The sequence below is a fragment of the Notamacropus eugenii genome, chromosome 5, assembly GCF_028372415.1.
Source record: "Notamacropus eugenii isolate mMacEug1 chromosome 5, mMacEug1.pri_v2, whole genome shotgun sequence".
Lineage (NCBI taxonomy): Eukaryota > Metazoa > Chordata > Mammalia > Diprotodontia > Macropodidae > Notamacropus > Notamacropus eugenii.
In genome coordinates, this window is record NC_092876.1 from 50,375,722 (window position 1) to 50,390,946 (window position 15,225).

The 15,225-nt window shown below is 43.6% G+C and overlaps 1 protein-coding gene across 3 annotated transcripts in view; it reads right to left on the reverse strand.

Moving 5' to 3' along the window:
- Window positions 1–566: 566 nt before the first annotated feature.
- Window positions 567–15,225, reverse strand: part of EXOSC10 (exosome component 10) — a 40,445-nt gene continuing 25,786 nt past the window's right edge. For 2 of the 3 annotated variants that reach the window (XM_072608850.1, XM_072608852.1), the window contains 7 exons: window positions 5,577–5,672; window positions 5,327–5,401; window positions 4,707–4,791; window positions 4,486–4,559; window positions 3,896–4,064; window positions 3,153–3,214; window positions 567–1,433 (listed from right to left, as the gene is read on the reverse strand). In XM_072608850.1, the coding sequence (XP_072464951.1) occupies window positions 1,299–1,433; window positions 3,153–3,214; window positions 3,896–4,064; window positions 4,486–4,559; window positions 4,707–4,791; window positions 5,327–5,401; window positions 5,577–5,672 (696 nt within the window). In that variant the 3' untranslated portion in view covers window positions 567–1,298. Of the gene's footprint in view, window positions 1,434–2,479; window positions 2,557–3,152; window positions 3,215–3,895; window positions 4,065–4,485; window positions 4,560–4,706; window positions 4,792–5,326; window positions 5,402–5,576; window positions 5,673–15,225 lie in introns of all 3 variants that reach the window. The other variant, XM_072608851.1, reaches the window with a different exon arrangement.

Here is a 15,225-nt window from a genome sequence, read left to right on the forward strand (position 1 = left end):
ATGATGCTCAAGTCCCCTAAATGAGCGTTTCTAATTTTACCACCAGTATCCTGGAAGAGGCAAAATACATCCATACATATTCAACACCGAAGAGAGACTGGCATATCCTTTTTTGATAAACCAGGCTTTGCTCTCTGGGTGTGAATATGCTTTCTGCTTTTATGAAAATGTCAAATAACTTCTCAGAAACAGAATTACATTAAGCATGTTAATTACAGAATATTAAATGCTAATTACCCTACAAGTGGTTCTAATGCCAAGGAACTGAAGCCCTCTGACATGGGACTTGTCTAGGCTCAGTCTTGCCTACCTTGAGTTGTTTTGGGGAGGCTGCTGGGAAGGACCCCATCCCCCCATTTCTCCCCCTACCTTCCAAATAAGCATTCAGTGATGTAAACATTCTGTACATCAACTAGACTTAGTACCACACTAGAGTAACTCACAAGTCTAGGCTCTTGCTTTTAAAGACAAGAAACTGTTTGAAGGCCAAAAAAACTGCTAAAGAAAAGTGGCAGAGCAGTCCCTGGACTCCATAGGGTAAGTTTTAATTTAGCAAATGAGAAGAGTTTAATTCAAAAAATGTTTTATTGAATGATGGAACCGATGAGGTTCTAGCTACTCATCCAAGCACAGCTTAATGAAGTTGGTGACAGCGGGTTCCCTGTGTAGGAGTAGGGAACACCCGGGGCTGGTGAGCAGATGTCCTAGGATCATCCCCCAGGCCGCTCCACCTAGCACCTTCCCACACAACTGCCTGCAGACCGTTCAGAGAACACCACAGGTCAGGAAACCCCTTCGTTTCTACGCACACCTGGCTTGAGCCAAGAGACAACAATGCCCAGGATGTAGGGCCTAGAGGAGCCCTCCCGTGTCAAGGTGACACAGGACAGCCAGAGGGATGCTCTGTGGAAGTAACACTGTACATTGACCATCAGGCTGAGAAACAGCAACACAAGCTCTCCTGGATCAGGGCAAGGTGTCTGCTGAGTTGGGGCGCACTCCATGGGCCGGGGGAATGTGGCCACTGCCTTAAGTGAGAGCAGCTTCAGAGCTGTCCAGCCAGGCAGCGACAGGTGACCACTCTGGTGTTATATGGTTGAAAACCCTGCGGCTGTGACAGGCCTGGGTCAGGTGTTGCCCTGGGCAGAGCTTCAGATGGCAATCCCCCATCCACTGGCAGTGGCTTTGGGGTGCTACAGTATGGTGATGACAGCATGTGTTACGACACACAATTTCCAAGAGTCTCTGCTGATGATGAAAGGAAAAGACCTGGCTTCTTCCAGTAAACATTCTTTTTTTTAATATTCCAATAAGAGGTCCATACAGAAGAGCGGCCTCCGCCACCTGCCTGCAGCACTCTCTGGTCCCCAGGCGCTCCTCTCCCTTCTCAGGGGCACAGACACTATCTCTTTGGCCAGCTGTACCTGAAGCCTCTGCAGAGAACATTGGAAAACAAAGAGAAGATGACTTTTTCTCTCTGGGCTTCACAGGCATTCTCAATTCTTAGCTTTGTGCTGCTAAAGAAAAAAGCCTGCCCTCTGGAGTCAGGAAGACTGAGTCCGGGCGACCTCCCACTTGGCTGATCTCCTAGAGGTCAGCCTTACTTTCTGGGAGCCGTGGCAAGTGGCTCAACCTTATCAATGACTCAGAGGAGGAGCCCCCCCCTCCCAAGAAGTTCTCGACCTTCCTGGCTCTTTGAGGAGGTGCAGCATGGCGAGGAGGAGGGGCTCAACTCCAGCCCAAGGCTCTTCCAGGCTCCCCAAGGCTCAGACCTGCCTTCAGGGTGGGGGTGCAGGAGAGGTGTCCCTAGACTAAGTGGCTGCTAAGAAACTGGGGCAACTTCACTGTGTGGGATCCTTCTTTCCCTTCAGCACCCCACCAAAGTCTGAGACTTCAGCATTTACTCTATGGGGATCCTAAGTTTTTTCATATACCTACACCTACACTCACACAAACACACTCACACATAACACATGTACACATATTACACTACAAAACATACACACCTGAACCTCAACACTACTCCAATCAGTCAGACACAGTCCCACATTTCTCAAAGCCCTAAGAGGTGCCCTACTGAAGCCAGAGCTCCACAGAACCAGGAGCCAAAGAACCTGGTCCAGCTCTGCCAGAGCCAGTGAGGCACCCATCGGGCAAACTCCTTTACCTTTCTGGCTCCCAAGTGTAAAATTAATCACTTCTCTAAGCATTCATTAAGCCAGGAAACAGTGTAAGGCACCTGCTGTGTGCTGGGTCCGGTGGACACAGAGACAAAGTGAGCCAACCGTGCACAACGCCCCCCAGTTCATCTGAAGTTCTTTTCTCAGGCACAGCCTAGACACTACACCCCCTCCCACCACCACTGGTGAGCCTGGCTTTCTATAGTTATCAGTGGACCCCCACTCCCACCCAGGGTCCTAAGTGGCCTTGTCCTGGGGTTGGGAGGAACACGGGAGCCAGGGGAGATACACCAACACACCTCTCTGATTTTCCAGACACGAAAGATTTGCTTCTGTTTCCTGCTGGCTGCTTCGGTTTGCCGACTGCAGCACATTTCTGCAAAGATAAGGGTGCCATGCCATGGATAATTTCACATAGCTTCAACATTTACTTGTAGGAAACTGTATTTGGGTTAACTGGTGCTGCCAAATTGATCAGGCATCAAGAAGTGATTACAACAGCACCCATGTTCCTCCCTCTTCCCTTGCCCCAAGTACAAACTGAAAAATGCCATGTAAGCCCCCGAAGAGAAGAGATGTTGGCACGCCAGGGCGGGCCTCATCCAGCCCCACAGCCTGGCCTTGCCCCCCATGTTTCCTGCCACAGCCCGCTCTGCCTGGAGCTGATGCCTGGCGGTGGCATGTGCTGGCTTGTGTTAACACTGATGGCAGTGTTCTCAGTCTTGCCAAAAGCTAAAATTCCCAGGGTAGCAAGACACAGAACAATTCATCCCCTTTCAAATCACATATCAGCTTTAACAACTCCACTTACTCCTGGAATGGCTGGCAAGCATTGTTCTGACCTCTAAAAGAAATAAAAAAGGGGAGAAGACATTCCAAGGGAAAGGACCACCAACACTTCATCACTGAGGTTCACACCCTGTGTCCTGAGCGCTGGGAACACAGTGACAAATCCAAAGAAAGTCTCCTTACCTTGCCAGGTGGGTCCTGCACATTTGGATCAAATTGGGATGACTGTTTGGGTTTGCTGTTTGCTGAAAGATGAGAAAAGGTCTCAGAGTCAGCGTCTCACTCCTTGCCCAGGGGACAAGCAGCAGCCACTCGCTGACATCCCTTCACAACTGTGTTCCCCAGAAGTAAAGACAAGGGAACACCATACTAGCTTCAACAGGAATGGCCCCGAGGTTGCACCCTACACCGGTCATCTTGCCCTTAGGGATGATTCCCTCTCCCAACCCCTACTCCCTATCTGGAGTCTCCTAGCTAAGGCCACATGACTGTCACAACAGTTGCCTAGAGCTTAGAAATGTCTGTCATCTATGACTACATATCTAAGCAACAGAGGTAGGGATGGAAACTACCAGCTGGGTCTCAGCACCATGTTCTAATTCAAAATCTGAAAGCCTCCTCATCAGGAAGGCTTCAAATGCTCTAGGGCACAGAGGCCCACAGAGCTGTCTGTGCATAATACGTTGGTGCATGGATATCAGTAAGGTAGTGTGAGGAAGGTAGGGTAAGAAAAATATTCTGAGCATGAAGGAAAGACTGCCACATTCCTATCCTCTCTTCCTGCTTTGCATTTCGCTGTATTATTCTTAGAATTGTTCGATAGTGCAACATGTTGGGCCCAGTCAGTGTCCTCTCTGAGCCTAGGCCAGGGCCTCCCTGGATTGGCTAAGGCTTCAGATACTCCCAGCAGGAGATTTTGTCCTTACCGGCAAAGGCTTTGAAGTCTGACTTGCTGTAGTCATAGGGGGTAAACTCCTTGGGCAGCTCCTGCTCTGGGGGCTGCTGGGAAGCTCTGAGTCTCTTCTTCTCTAGTTTGGGTTCCAGGATCCCTGGCTCGCTTCCCATCCTTTCCCTCTTTTTAGTAGCATTTTCCAGCTGCATGTTTCATAAGCCCAAGAAGAAAAGTCATCAGTACAGAAATGAAGATCTGGGATTCTTTTCTCCCTTTACTAACATGCAGTATGTTATGGATTCAGTGCTAACTGTGAGCCAAAAGAAGAATGATTCTGTGAAAAGAATGAATGACTTGAAGAGATGGGGCAGCCACAGTGCGGTGCTGTTGAGCCAGATCTCATGGCTCCTCCTGGGGAATCTGACACAAGGCCAAGGGAAGGAACAGAAAAGCACTTGGGGCAAGGACAAAGAACTATGGGGTAGGCCACAGTGATGGATGGAGTCAGGCTTCAAAAGCTACTTGGGTGGAAAATAGTACCTAACTCACTTTATCATCCAGGCCCAATCTTTTCCAGGTCAGTTTAGTTTCTTAAAAGCAGCAGCAGAAAGAGTGGCTGCTTACCCAAGCTTGCTGCCGGACGGAGATGACCTGCTGGGCTGCGGCTTTGTACTCTTCCTTTGCCTGTCCTCGGGCAGCTGTAAGACAAGTGGTTGGAAGGATGCTGGTGGAAGATGCCCAGAGTGTGCTGCGCTGCCTTCTTTCCACACCCCTGGCTGCACATCCCTGAGTTCTTGTTCTGGTCCCTGCACAGCTATGGGCCCCCTGGGCCAGTGGACACTCACCCATCTGCTCGGCTTTCTTTCTCAACACTTCCTGGGTCTCTTTTTTCATCTGTATCTGGCTTGCCAGCTTCCAACGATTGCTGATCTGTAATTGAAAATAAAAGGAACCCCAGAATTTGAAAATGTCTCAAGTTTGGGTAAGGCAGGCCAAAGAGAGGCAGCCCACGATCTCTCCCCCTCTGAGCTACAACAGGAACACAGATAAATATAACATGAGGTAGGAGTCGGGTTTGGTCAAAGCTGGCTCTGCAAGGAGCTGAAAAGCTTTAACAAAAAGAAACAACCAACAGCAATGCTTCTTTTTTTTTTTTTTTAACAGCAATGCTTCTTAAGAGCATCTTGCCACTGGTGGACTGGACTCAGGGAAGACCCTCCCATGCTCATACAACCCCTAGTGAGGATCAAACAAGATAAAGTGCTTTGAAAAGTATTAAGGGCTAAACAAATTTGTGGCATTATTATTAAGAGGCTTAACTTAAGTGATTATTGCAGAGCAGCACTCACACTGTGGGACCGCTTAAAAGATCCCAACCCAAAGGATTCAAACACAAATGTCCCCCTTTTTTCATTCTTCTCAAAGGGAATTGGGAACCTCAAAAACATTTAGCAGCCAAACTTACTTCATAAATTTTCGACATTGGGTCGAACTTTGCTGACTGTGAGATGTAGGCACGGTTCTCTTCTGAAGGCAGATACTGAGAAAACCAAGAATGTTCCATTAAATGCAAGATTTCAGGCAGGGCCCACCCTGAGGCTGGTTCTGCTCTGGGAGATACCAGTTGAAGGTGCCCACTGGTTTCACAGTCCCATGCCTAAGAGGAGCCCCAGCAGTAGCACCTGATCAGTAGAGGAAGTCCTGCTGCCACTCACCATCCTGAATGGATTTTCAAAAGACTCCATGATGCTCTGTGCCTTCTTCTGTGCTGTGGTCAGCTTCCTTCCACTCTCTTTGTCAGCACTAGGCTCCTAAGGGCATCAGGAAAGGAAGAGAGAGGGTAAGCGGTGGAGAAACTGGTCACAGTTTCACTGTCAGTGCTTCCGGCTAAGTCAACGTCATGTGATGCCAGGCTGCTGGGTCAAGCCATCAAAATAACAACGAACACTTCAGGGAAGAACTTTAAAATGCCAAAATGTTGACTGGCAAATTTTGAAATAAAGCAAAACAAAACAAATCTCCCAAACAAACACACAAAAAACCTGCTTCTCTCTTCTTGTGGGCATCTCCTGGTGATCTTTCTGCCATGCCTGGCACACAGCAGATATTCAGTAAACGCCTGTTGAACAAAGGTTGAGTGAACAGAACAACTTCTAAAAGTGGCAACATCATAGCCCCAAAAGGTCTCATTATCCTACAACGGGGTAAAGGAAAGTGAGGAGAAATTCCCAGAAAGAAAAAATAAAGACTTCAAGAAGAGCTATAACTCTAGAGAGAATGGGCATACCCAAGAAACTCCAGACTGGGATAGAATGCCAAGAGAAGATATAAAGAAAGAACTGGCATCCATGTGATTGAAATAATCTCACTGAGGGAGGAATTCAAAATGACATACACAGTAACTGATAATGCAGCTAAGATGGCAAAAAACCTCAAATGGACAAAAACTCACCAACTACCAACTCAACTACCAACCAGCTGCCCCTCCCAGGGCCGGAGGCAGCAGACAGCACAGGCCAGGCAAGTCAAACCCTTATTGCCACCATGCCCACCATCTCCCCTCAGATCCTGATGGGCACCACCCAGGACTCTGAACCCCAAGGTCTTGGGGAGAGTGATGCTTCCAGGCCTCTGCCGTCAGCCATTGCCCTGGGAAGCAGCCCACACGGAGACAGGGTTTGGTGACTGCTCCTGCAGAGATCAAGAACAGAGAGCTTTTATCTTCTTGTCTTGCCTTGGTTCTGTCACATGGTTCAAAGGTGGAGGCATCAGTATCTGCTTTGTTGCTCCGCCCTCAGGACCAAGGGACTTTTCCACGTGACTTGCAGGTGAAATCCTCCATGTGCTGTCTTCCCCATTAGAATGTGAGCTCTTTCCTGGAGGGACTGTGTCATTCTTCTGCTTATATTCTCAGCACAGTACTTTGCACACAGCAAGTGCTTCATAAATGCTTCAATCATGAAGCAGACTCTCTGAGGAGTCATATAGAGTGGGCAAAACAAAGAAAACCAGAAAGAAGAACAAACAGCCAATCAAAAAAGGAAAAACTGGAAAACCCATCTCAGAGCCTACAAACAAAAATAACAGGCCAGAAGACCAAGATCAGGGATCCGATTCTAGAATCATCAGTATTCCGGAGAAATACAAAAAAACAAGGATTCTGAACATCATATCCCAAAAAATCATCCAAGAAAATTGGAAAAACTGGAAATACTGGAAACAGAGAGCAGAATGCAATTAACTGAATTTACAGGCCCCTAGGAGAGGGAGGTTTTCACTCACTCAGAAAGACAATCACCAAGTTCAATGTCTGGGAGAAACCAGGGAGAAACAAATTTTATCATCCATAAACACCAATTTTAACCATGCAAGAGTGCAAACAGAAGCAAAAGCTAGAATGCCATCCTCCTAGGAAAGCAGCCTATACACTCAAATTATCTATCCTGCAACACAGAGTTTTCCCATCACGTGGTAAAGTGGCAGTGTTGAGCCTGGGGTCAGGAAGATGAGAGTTCAAATTCAGCCTCAGACAGTCCTACAAAACCTATCTGCCTGTTTCTTCCATTATTAAACGGAGATAATAAAAACACCTACCTCACAGGGGCTGGTTTAAGTATCAAATGAGATAACAGCTCTAAGGTGCTTACCTAGCACAGAATAAGTATTATATTCCCTCCAGCCCCTTCTTTCCCCTTAGGCACCAAGACCACCATTAGGCACATACTTCAAGGGGGGAAAAGAAAGGAAGAAAATTCCTGAACATACAAAGATATCTAGAACAGAACTTTCTGTAGTGACAAAAAACTGGAAGAATGATGGCTGGTGATGGAGAATGGCTAATGAAATTGTGGCACAGAATGTAATGGCATAATATTGTGCTACACAAAGTGATGCTCTGCTAGAAAAAATAATAAATTGCATCTGGAAGAACAGAGGCCCAGGGAACTGATGCAAAAAAATGTGAAAGAAGGTGGTCTAGTCATACCAGATCTCAAACTGTTATAAAGTGGTGACTATCAAAACAGACTGGTACTGGCTAAGAAACAGTGATGGATCAGTGGAAAAAACTGGGTGCAAACTGCATTGTAGTAAATGACCACAGTAATCTAGTATAAGATAAACACAAAGATCCAAGCTTTTAGAACAAAAACTCTTTCTCTGACAAAAACTGCCAGGAACACTGGAAAACAGTATGGCAGAAATTCGGTACACACCAACAACTCACACTAAGATACAGTCAAAATGGGTAAATGATTTACAACTAAAGGGTGATACCATAAGCAAATTAAAAGAGAACAGAATAACTGTCAGATTTACGGATAAGGGAAAAATTTAGGACCAAAGAAGACATACAGAGCATTACAAAACATAAAATAGATAATTTTGATTATATAAAATTAAGAAGTTTTTGCGCAAACAGAACCAATGCAAACAAAATCATAAGGAAAGCAGAAAACCAGGAAATGATTTTTGCAAAAAGTATCTCTGATAAAGGCCTCATTTCTCAAATTGAGAATTGAGTAAAATTTATAACAATACAAGTCATTCCCCAATTGATAAATGGTCAAAGGAAATGAACAGGCAGTTTTCAGATAAAAAAAATCAAAGCTAACCATAGTAAAATGAAAAAAATGCTCCCAATCACTACTGATTGGAGAAATGCAAATGAAAATAACTCTGAGGTACTACTTCATACCTATCAGAATGGCTAATATGACAAAAAAAGGAAAATAATGGATGTTGGAGAAGATGTGGGAAAATCAGAACACTAATGTACTGTTAGTGGAGTTGTGAACTGATCCAATCATTCTGGAGAGCAATTTGGAACTAGGCCCAAAGAGCTATAAAACTGCGTTTTATAGTTCAACTAGTTTACCCTTTGATCTAGCAATACCACTGTTGATTCTATATCCCAAAGACATCCAAAAAAGAGGGAAAAGGACCTATGTGTACAAAAATATTTATAGCTGCTCTTTTTGTGATGGCAAAGAATTAGAAAATGAGAGGATGACCATCAACTGGAGAATGGCTGAACAAGTTATGGTATATGATTGTAGAGGAATATTATTTCCCTATAAGAAATAACAAACAGGATGATTTCAGAAAAACCTGGAAAGACTTACATGAACTGATGCATAGTGAAGTAAACAGAACCAGGATGTTACACACAGTTACAACAATGTTGCTGATGAAGAACTGTGAATGACTTATCTTTTCAGTAATACACTGATGATCCAAGACAATCCCAAAGGACCAATGACAAAGCATACGATCCACCTCCAGAGAAAGAACTGATATTGTTTGACTACAGACTGAAGCATACTATTTTTCACTTTCTTTTTCTTTTATTTGAATCTTTTGTACAAAATGACTCATATGGAAATTTTTACATAATTGCACACGTATAACCTATATCTCATTGCTAACTACCTCAGGGAGGGAGGAGGGAAGGGAGGGATAGAAGTAACTCAAAACTTTAAATGTTAAGAGAAAAAAGAAGTGATGCTCTAGACCAAGCTGGTGGTGCACACCTCTAATCTAAGCTACTTAGGAGTTCTGAGCTGCAGTAGGACTAAAGTCAATTAAGTTCAGTACCAATACACTAAGTCCCCAAAAAGGCGGGAAGGGGAAATCAGGTTGCCTACGGAGGGGTGAACCAACCCATATCAAAACCAGAGCAGGTCCAAGCTCCTATATCAATCCACAGTGGGGCAAGCCTACTACACTTCCATCCAGAGGAGGCCAAGAAGAAAGAGTGACGCATTCACCCACGCCTGTGTTCTTGGTGGCAATGCCAGGCCATGCAGGAGGGCTCCTGTGGGTCTCCTGGAATTGGGCAAAGTTTATACCCACAGTAAATTCTTTTCAGCCTTCAGCTACTGAGATAACTAGGATGAATAACAAGCTCTTTAACAGAAAGAAAAAGAGGCAATAGAGAAGACTATAAAAGTAAAATATAAAATAAAGACTGTAAAAAGCAGAGCTTGCTGGAAAATCTGCTCTGGCCACTATCTTTGTGGTGAAAGTGAATGGGAATGCAAGAAATCCACTGTGGCTATGGTGGGACAGGCAGTCCTGGGGCATGAATAAGCTTCTAAGCAAGTCATGTGAAATCACGTTTTAAAAATAAAGATCCCCAAGAAATGAACAAGGCCTGCTGGCATTCTGGGGCCACAATGATGGGCTGTATGCTAATGAAGGCATTCAAAGATGAATACACAGTTACTACAGTCAGAGTTCCAGAAATCCAGTGACCTCTGGAGCCTTCTGCTATGTCATCATTTTGGATAAAACACTTGGTGATTGAATACCAACAACTGAACACGGGTATTCTTTCACAAAGAATGTTCAAGCTTTAATTAATAAAAGTCTTCCATTTAATACTTCAAAATTGAAGCAAAAGTGGCATTAGAAATCTCCCAATGTAACAAATACAAATGCCATTTAATGAAGACAAAGCATTTCAGGATCCTGGGAGAAAAGGAAAACGACTCAGATCTGGAGACTCCCGGGATATTAGTGAGGGTCCTTTTGTTTCAAGGCCAAGTATTTACTTCCTGTATAAACGGGTAGTAGTTCACAATTTCCAGTGGTCCAGTGAGATCAGCTACAAGGATTCCAGTCATTTTTAACCAATCCACTCAAGAACACATGACACTATCTGGAAAAGTCAGAAAATAATAGCAAAAAAGGAAAATAAGGCAACAGGGGAAATTTTTTTTTAAATGTAAAAGGATACGAACATTAAATTAAAATTTTAAGGAAAAAAAGGGGATGCATTCATGATAAGGGTGTGATATTCATATTATAGAAGGAACACAAATGTATAAAATCAAGAGCCATTCCCCAAAGGATAAGCAGACAAAGGACAGGAACAGCTTGTAAAAGAAGACATGCAAACTATTAATAATCATATGAAAGATGGCTCCAAATTCCTAACAGAGAAATCCAAATTAAAATAACTTTAAGGTTTCACCACATTCCCAGACAATTGGCAAAGATGACAAAAGGTAGAATAAAGCTGGAGGGGCTGTAGAAAGTCAGGTCCAGTAATATACTGTTTGGAGCTGTGCTTTGATCTAACCATTCTGAAAATCAATTTTGAATTACACAGAGAAAATGATTAAGATAGCCATACTTTCCCCCCCAAGGGTGGATAGCTATAGAAACACTAGCTATTATTATTCTTATCTTTGATCCAAAGATCTCCTGCATGTGCCCCAAAGAGGTAAAATAAAGGTATCACTGGGGTAGGAAATGCATCTGTTATTTCACAGCATGGGGAACTCTTGGATAAAAGAGCTCCCTTTACCGATGCAGGATGGCACCTACATTTGTTTTTTTAGAGAGGTGGTTAAAAGCACTGAGGTTAAGCGCTTGCCCAGGATCACACAGACTGTGGGTCGGAGACTGGTCTTGAACCCAGGTCTTCCTGGTTCCAAGGCCAGCTCTCTATCCACTATACCATGCTGCTCCTCAGAGAGACCATACAGACCAAACGATACATAGCAAAATGTTTTGTAATAGCAAAAGACTAGAAATAATGGAGATGCCTATCAACAGAAATGACAAAAACTGTAGTTCACGAATGCAATGGAATATTAATACTTTAGAAAGTAATGAATATGAAGACTTCAGAGAAGCATAGCAAGATTTATATGAACTGATGCAAGGTGAAGTAATAACATGGAAAGAAACATACCCACAATGACAACAATGTAAATAACGAAAAAAATAAACCTGAACACTGTGGAGAAGTTATAATGACCAAATTTGGTTTCAGAGAAGAGATAACCAAATGAATCACCTTCCCTGCTTTGCAGAGAGAGGCCTTTGGATATGGAATGCTGCACCATGCTGCCAGACTCAGCTGACCCATGTGTTAGTTAGTCTTCTTGAAGTGCTTATTATTAGCTTTCCTTTTTTTATATACTGTTAGAGATGGTCTCTGGGAACAGAGGGAAGGAAGGCTATTTTTTAGAAGATCATGTACCAGGTGAACAATCGACACGATGACCACATTAGTAATCAACAGAAACAACAATGAAAAGTTTCAGAACTCTGGTCAGTGGTTGTGACTAATGGTGACAGGTAAAGCAATCTCCCTCACACTCAGTAGACAAGTGGTGGACTGTAGATGAGAAACTTCAGAGATGACCATTGTATGGATCTACTTTGACTTATAATTAAGTTATATGGAGGTGTGGCGGGGAGAGAATTCATTGGGAAATAATCGTGTTGACCAAAAAAAAAAAAAAGATCACTGAAATCCATATAAAAAATAATTGTGGGTATCCCCCAAGGTCATGCCTTGGGCCCAATTCTCTTTTTTTATCCTACTCTATCATGCTTGATGATCTCATCATGCTCCACGGGTTCAATTATTAGTTCTATGACAATGACTGCCAGATCAAAGTCTCCCATCTCCAAATTCCTTTTTGATATCTCAAACTGGATGTCCCATAGGTATCACAAGCTCAACATGTCCAAAACAGAACCTATCACAATTTCCCCACTAAACCCACAGCCCTACCAATCTTCTTCACTACTGTCCAGATTATGTACTAGCATTCTCCCAGTTCCTAACCTTTTGTCAACCTCAGCTCTGCACCCTTAGTCGGTCCACTGCTAGACCTTCTTTTCTCCTTCACAACATTTCTCATAAACGTGCCCTTCGTATCTTTCACGCAGCCACCACTCTCAAGCAGGCCCTCATCATTATTATTGTTATTGCAGTAGGTGACCAACAAGTGAGCTGCCAATTAATTTATGGAATTGTGATTATAAGGAAATGGAACCACAAGGGGTCTCTCTAGGTAAGGGGCAGGCACTCACAGTTCTTTGCAAAGTCACCCAAAGACCAAGACAGAAAGTGGGGATTAATGTTTCAATCAGACTTTAATAAAGCACAGAATCCATGGAAGGTAGGAAGAGAGGTATGGAGACAGTGTGCAGACAGGGTGATGTGAAAGGTAGTTAGCATGGGGAAGAGAATGGAAAGCATGGACCCATAACAGATGGAGAAGTGCTAGGGGCACAGGAGGGGGTTTAGGGGTTTAATTTTTAGTGAGTTGGTGACAGATAGACTAAGTCTTTACCTGTGCCACTTTAGGGTTAATTCATTAACATTTCTGTACCAGCTCAGTTATCAGCAACATCTTAGGGTTAGTTCATTAGCTTAACATTTGCCATTGTTCTGGTCTTACTGAATATGTCTGAAGATTATTTGAGGCTTACAGACTAGATATATTTAGTAGGACCAAGGGGCCTATACAGTAAGGCCTAGCTGGATTCCCCTAATTTATGAGACAGTTTACAAATAATTGTTAGGCTCTTTTAATTTAAGTGACTTGTAGGTTTCCCTTTTTAATCTTACCTCCTACTATTGTTACGTAACACTAGCTACTTAGAAACTTACTATATTTACTAGAAGGGGGTGGTGGTGGTCAGGGAGAGCAGAACATGATACAATTTTAACACAATTAACGTTTATTAAGTGTCTGCTATGTGCCAGGCACTTTACTAAGCAATAAACCTTCTCTAACTGGTCATACATGGCGACAGTAGTCTCCTCATTACAGTCCCTCTTCTAAAAAAATGTGAAGGTGAGACAGCCCCCCTGCTCAGTGAATTCTCCAATAGCTCCTATCACCTCCAGGATCAAATGTGAAATCCTCTGTTGTGCATTTAAAGCTTTCCAGGGCCTGGATCCTTCCTACATTTCCTGACTTTTTACACCTTACTCTCCTCCACGCAGTACGATCCCTGTAGCACCATGCCCATGTGCTCCATCTTTTATCTCTTTCACTGACTGATCCCCATGCCTGGTGTGCTCTGCCCTCACCCCCCTACAGCTCTGAGGTCCACTGACTCCCCTCCTCAAATCCCATAGTCTGCAGGAGGCCCTTCCCAGGTCAACTGCCAACTCCCCAACCCCCCCAGGTGACCCTCATCTAATCTGCACATTACGTACCCAGACGTTGCCTCTCCATTAAAGTGTAGACCCCCTGAGGACAGGATTCTGCCCTTTCTCCATGTCCCTAGAGCTCAGCATAACACCAAACACATAGAAAGGGTTCAATAAATGCTTGCTGACAGCTTGCTGAATAAGCTCAGAAAACGAATTATCTCCTAATGAGAAATCCAGCACTGTAAAACACTTTTGAATTATAAATTGACCAAGTACATGAAAATTATTCCAGATGGTCAAGAATTAGATGGAAATAAAGAGCAAAAAGTGAATCAATGCTGCTGGAGACAGGCATGGCACTATGGAAAACATAGGACCTGAATTCAAATGCCCCCTCTGATGCTACCTCTGTGTGACCTCGGGCAAGCCATTTAACCTCCTCCACTTCCCCATTTTTAATACAGGGGGCTGAGCTACATGGCATCTAAGCTAAGACCAGAGTATTTTAAAGTCATGCCTAGTATAAGGGTAAGTGAAAAAAAAAAGTAATTTGAGAATCCCTTGAAAAGGTAACAGAGAATTAGGTTATCAGGAAAAATGAAAAGAAGGGATGAAGGAGTAGTGTATTATGCGTGGATGTCCAATTAAAATGACAAAGATAATTTTTATTTGTTTGGTACAGACAAGAGGAATGGTGGCTGTATGGAGATAGTAACATCGGGCTTGTTAAAAACAAAACAGGCAGTATTGTACCATATACTGATTATTAATTAGTTATACCATGAGTTCTAATGGAGGGAAAATCAAACTATTATAACCTTGAATACTGATGGCCTGAATTCATCAATAAAAAGGTAGTGATTTACAGAATGGATTAGTCAATCAACATGCCTATCAAGTGCTAGGCATTGGGAGTACAAAGAAAGGCAAAAGATAGTCTCTGCTCTTAATAAGCTCATAGCCTCTTGGAGGAAACAACATGAAAGCAAGACATATGTAGGATAAACCGGAGATAATCGACAGAGGGAAGGCCCTAACATTAAGGGGAATGAGGAAGGTACAATTTTAGCTGGTGTTTGAAGGAAGCCAGGAAAACTAGGAGGCAGAAAATGAAGAGGGAGAGAGTTCCAACCACGGAGGACAGGGAAAATGTTTGGAGTTGGGAGGTGATGTGTCATGCTCAAGGAACTGCTAGGAGGCCAGTAACACTGATCCAAGAATATATGGAGAAAAATAAGGTGTAAAAAGACTGCAAAACGTAGGAGGAGTCTGGGTTATGAAGAGTGTGAAGGGTTCTGAATGCCAAATACTGGATGTTTTATTTGATCCTGAAGGTGATAGGGAATCTCACTGGAGGTAACTGAATGGTTGGATAGTAGGGGTGACATGATTAGACTTGTTCTTTAGGAAGCTCAGTTTAACAGTTGAGTAGAAAATGGGTTTGAAGGGGGAAG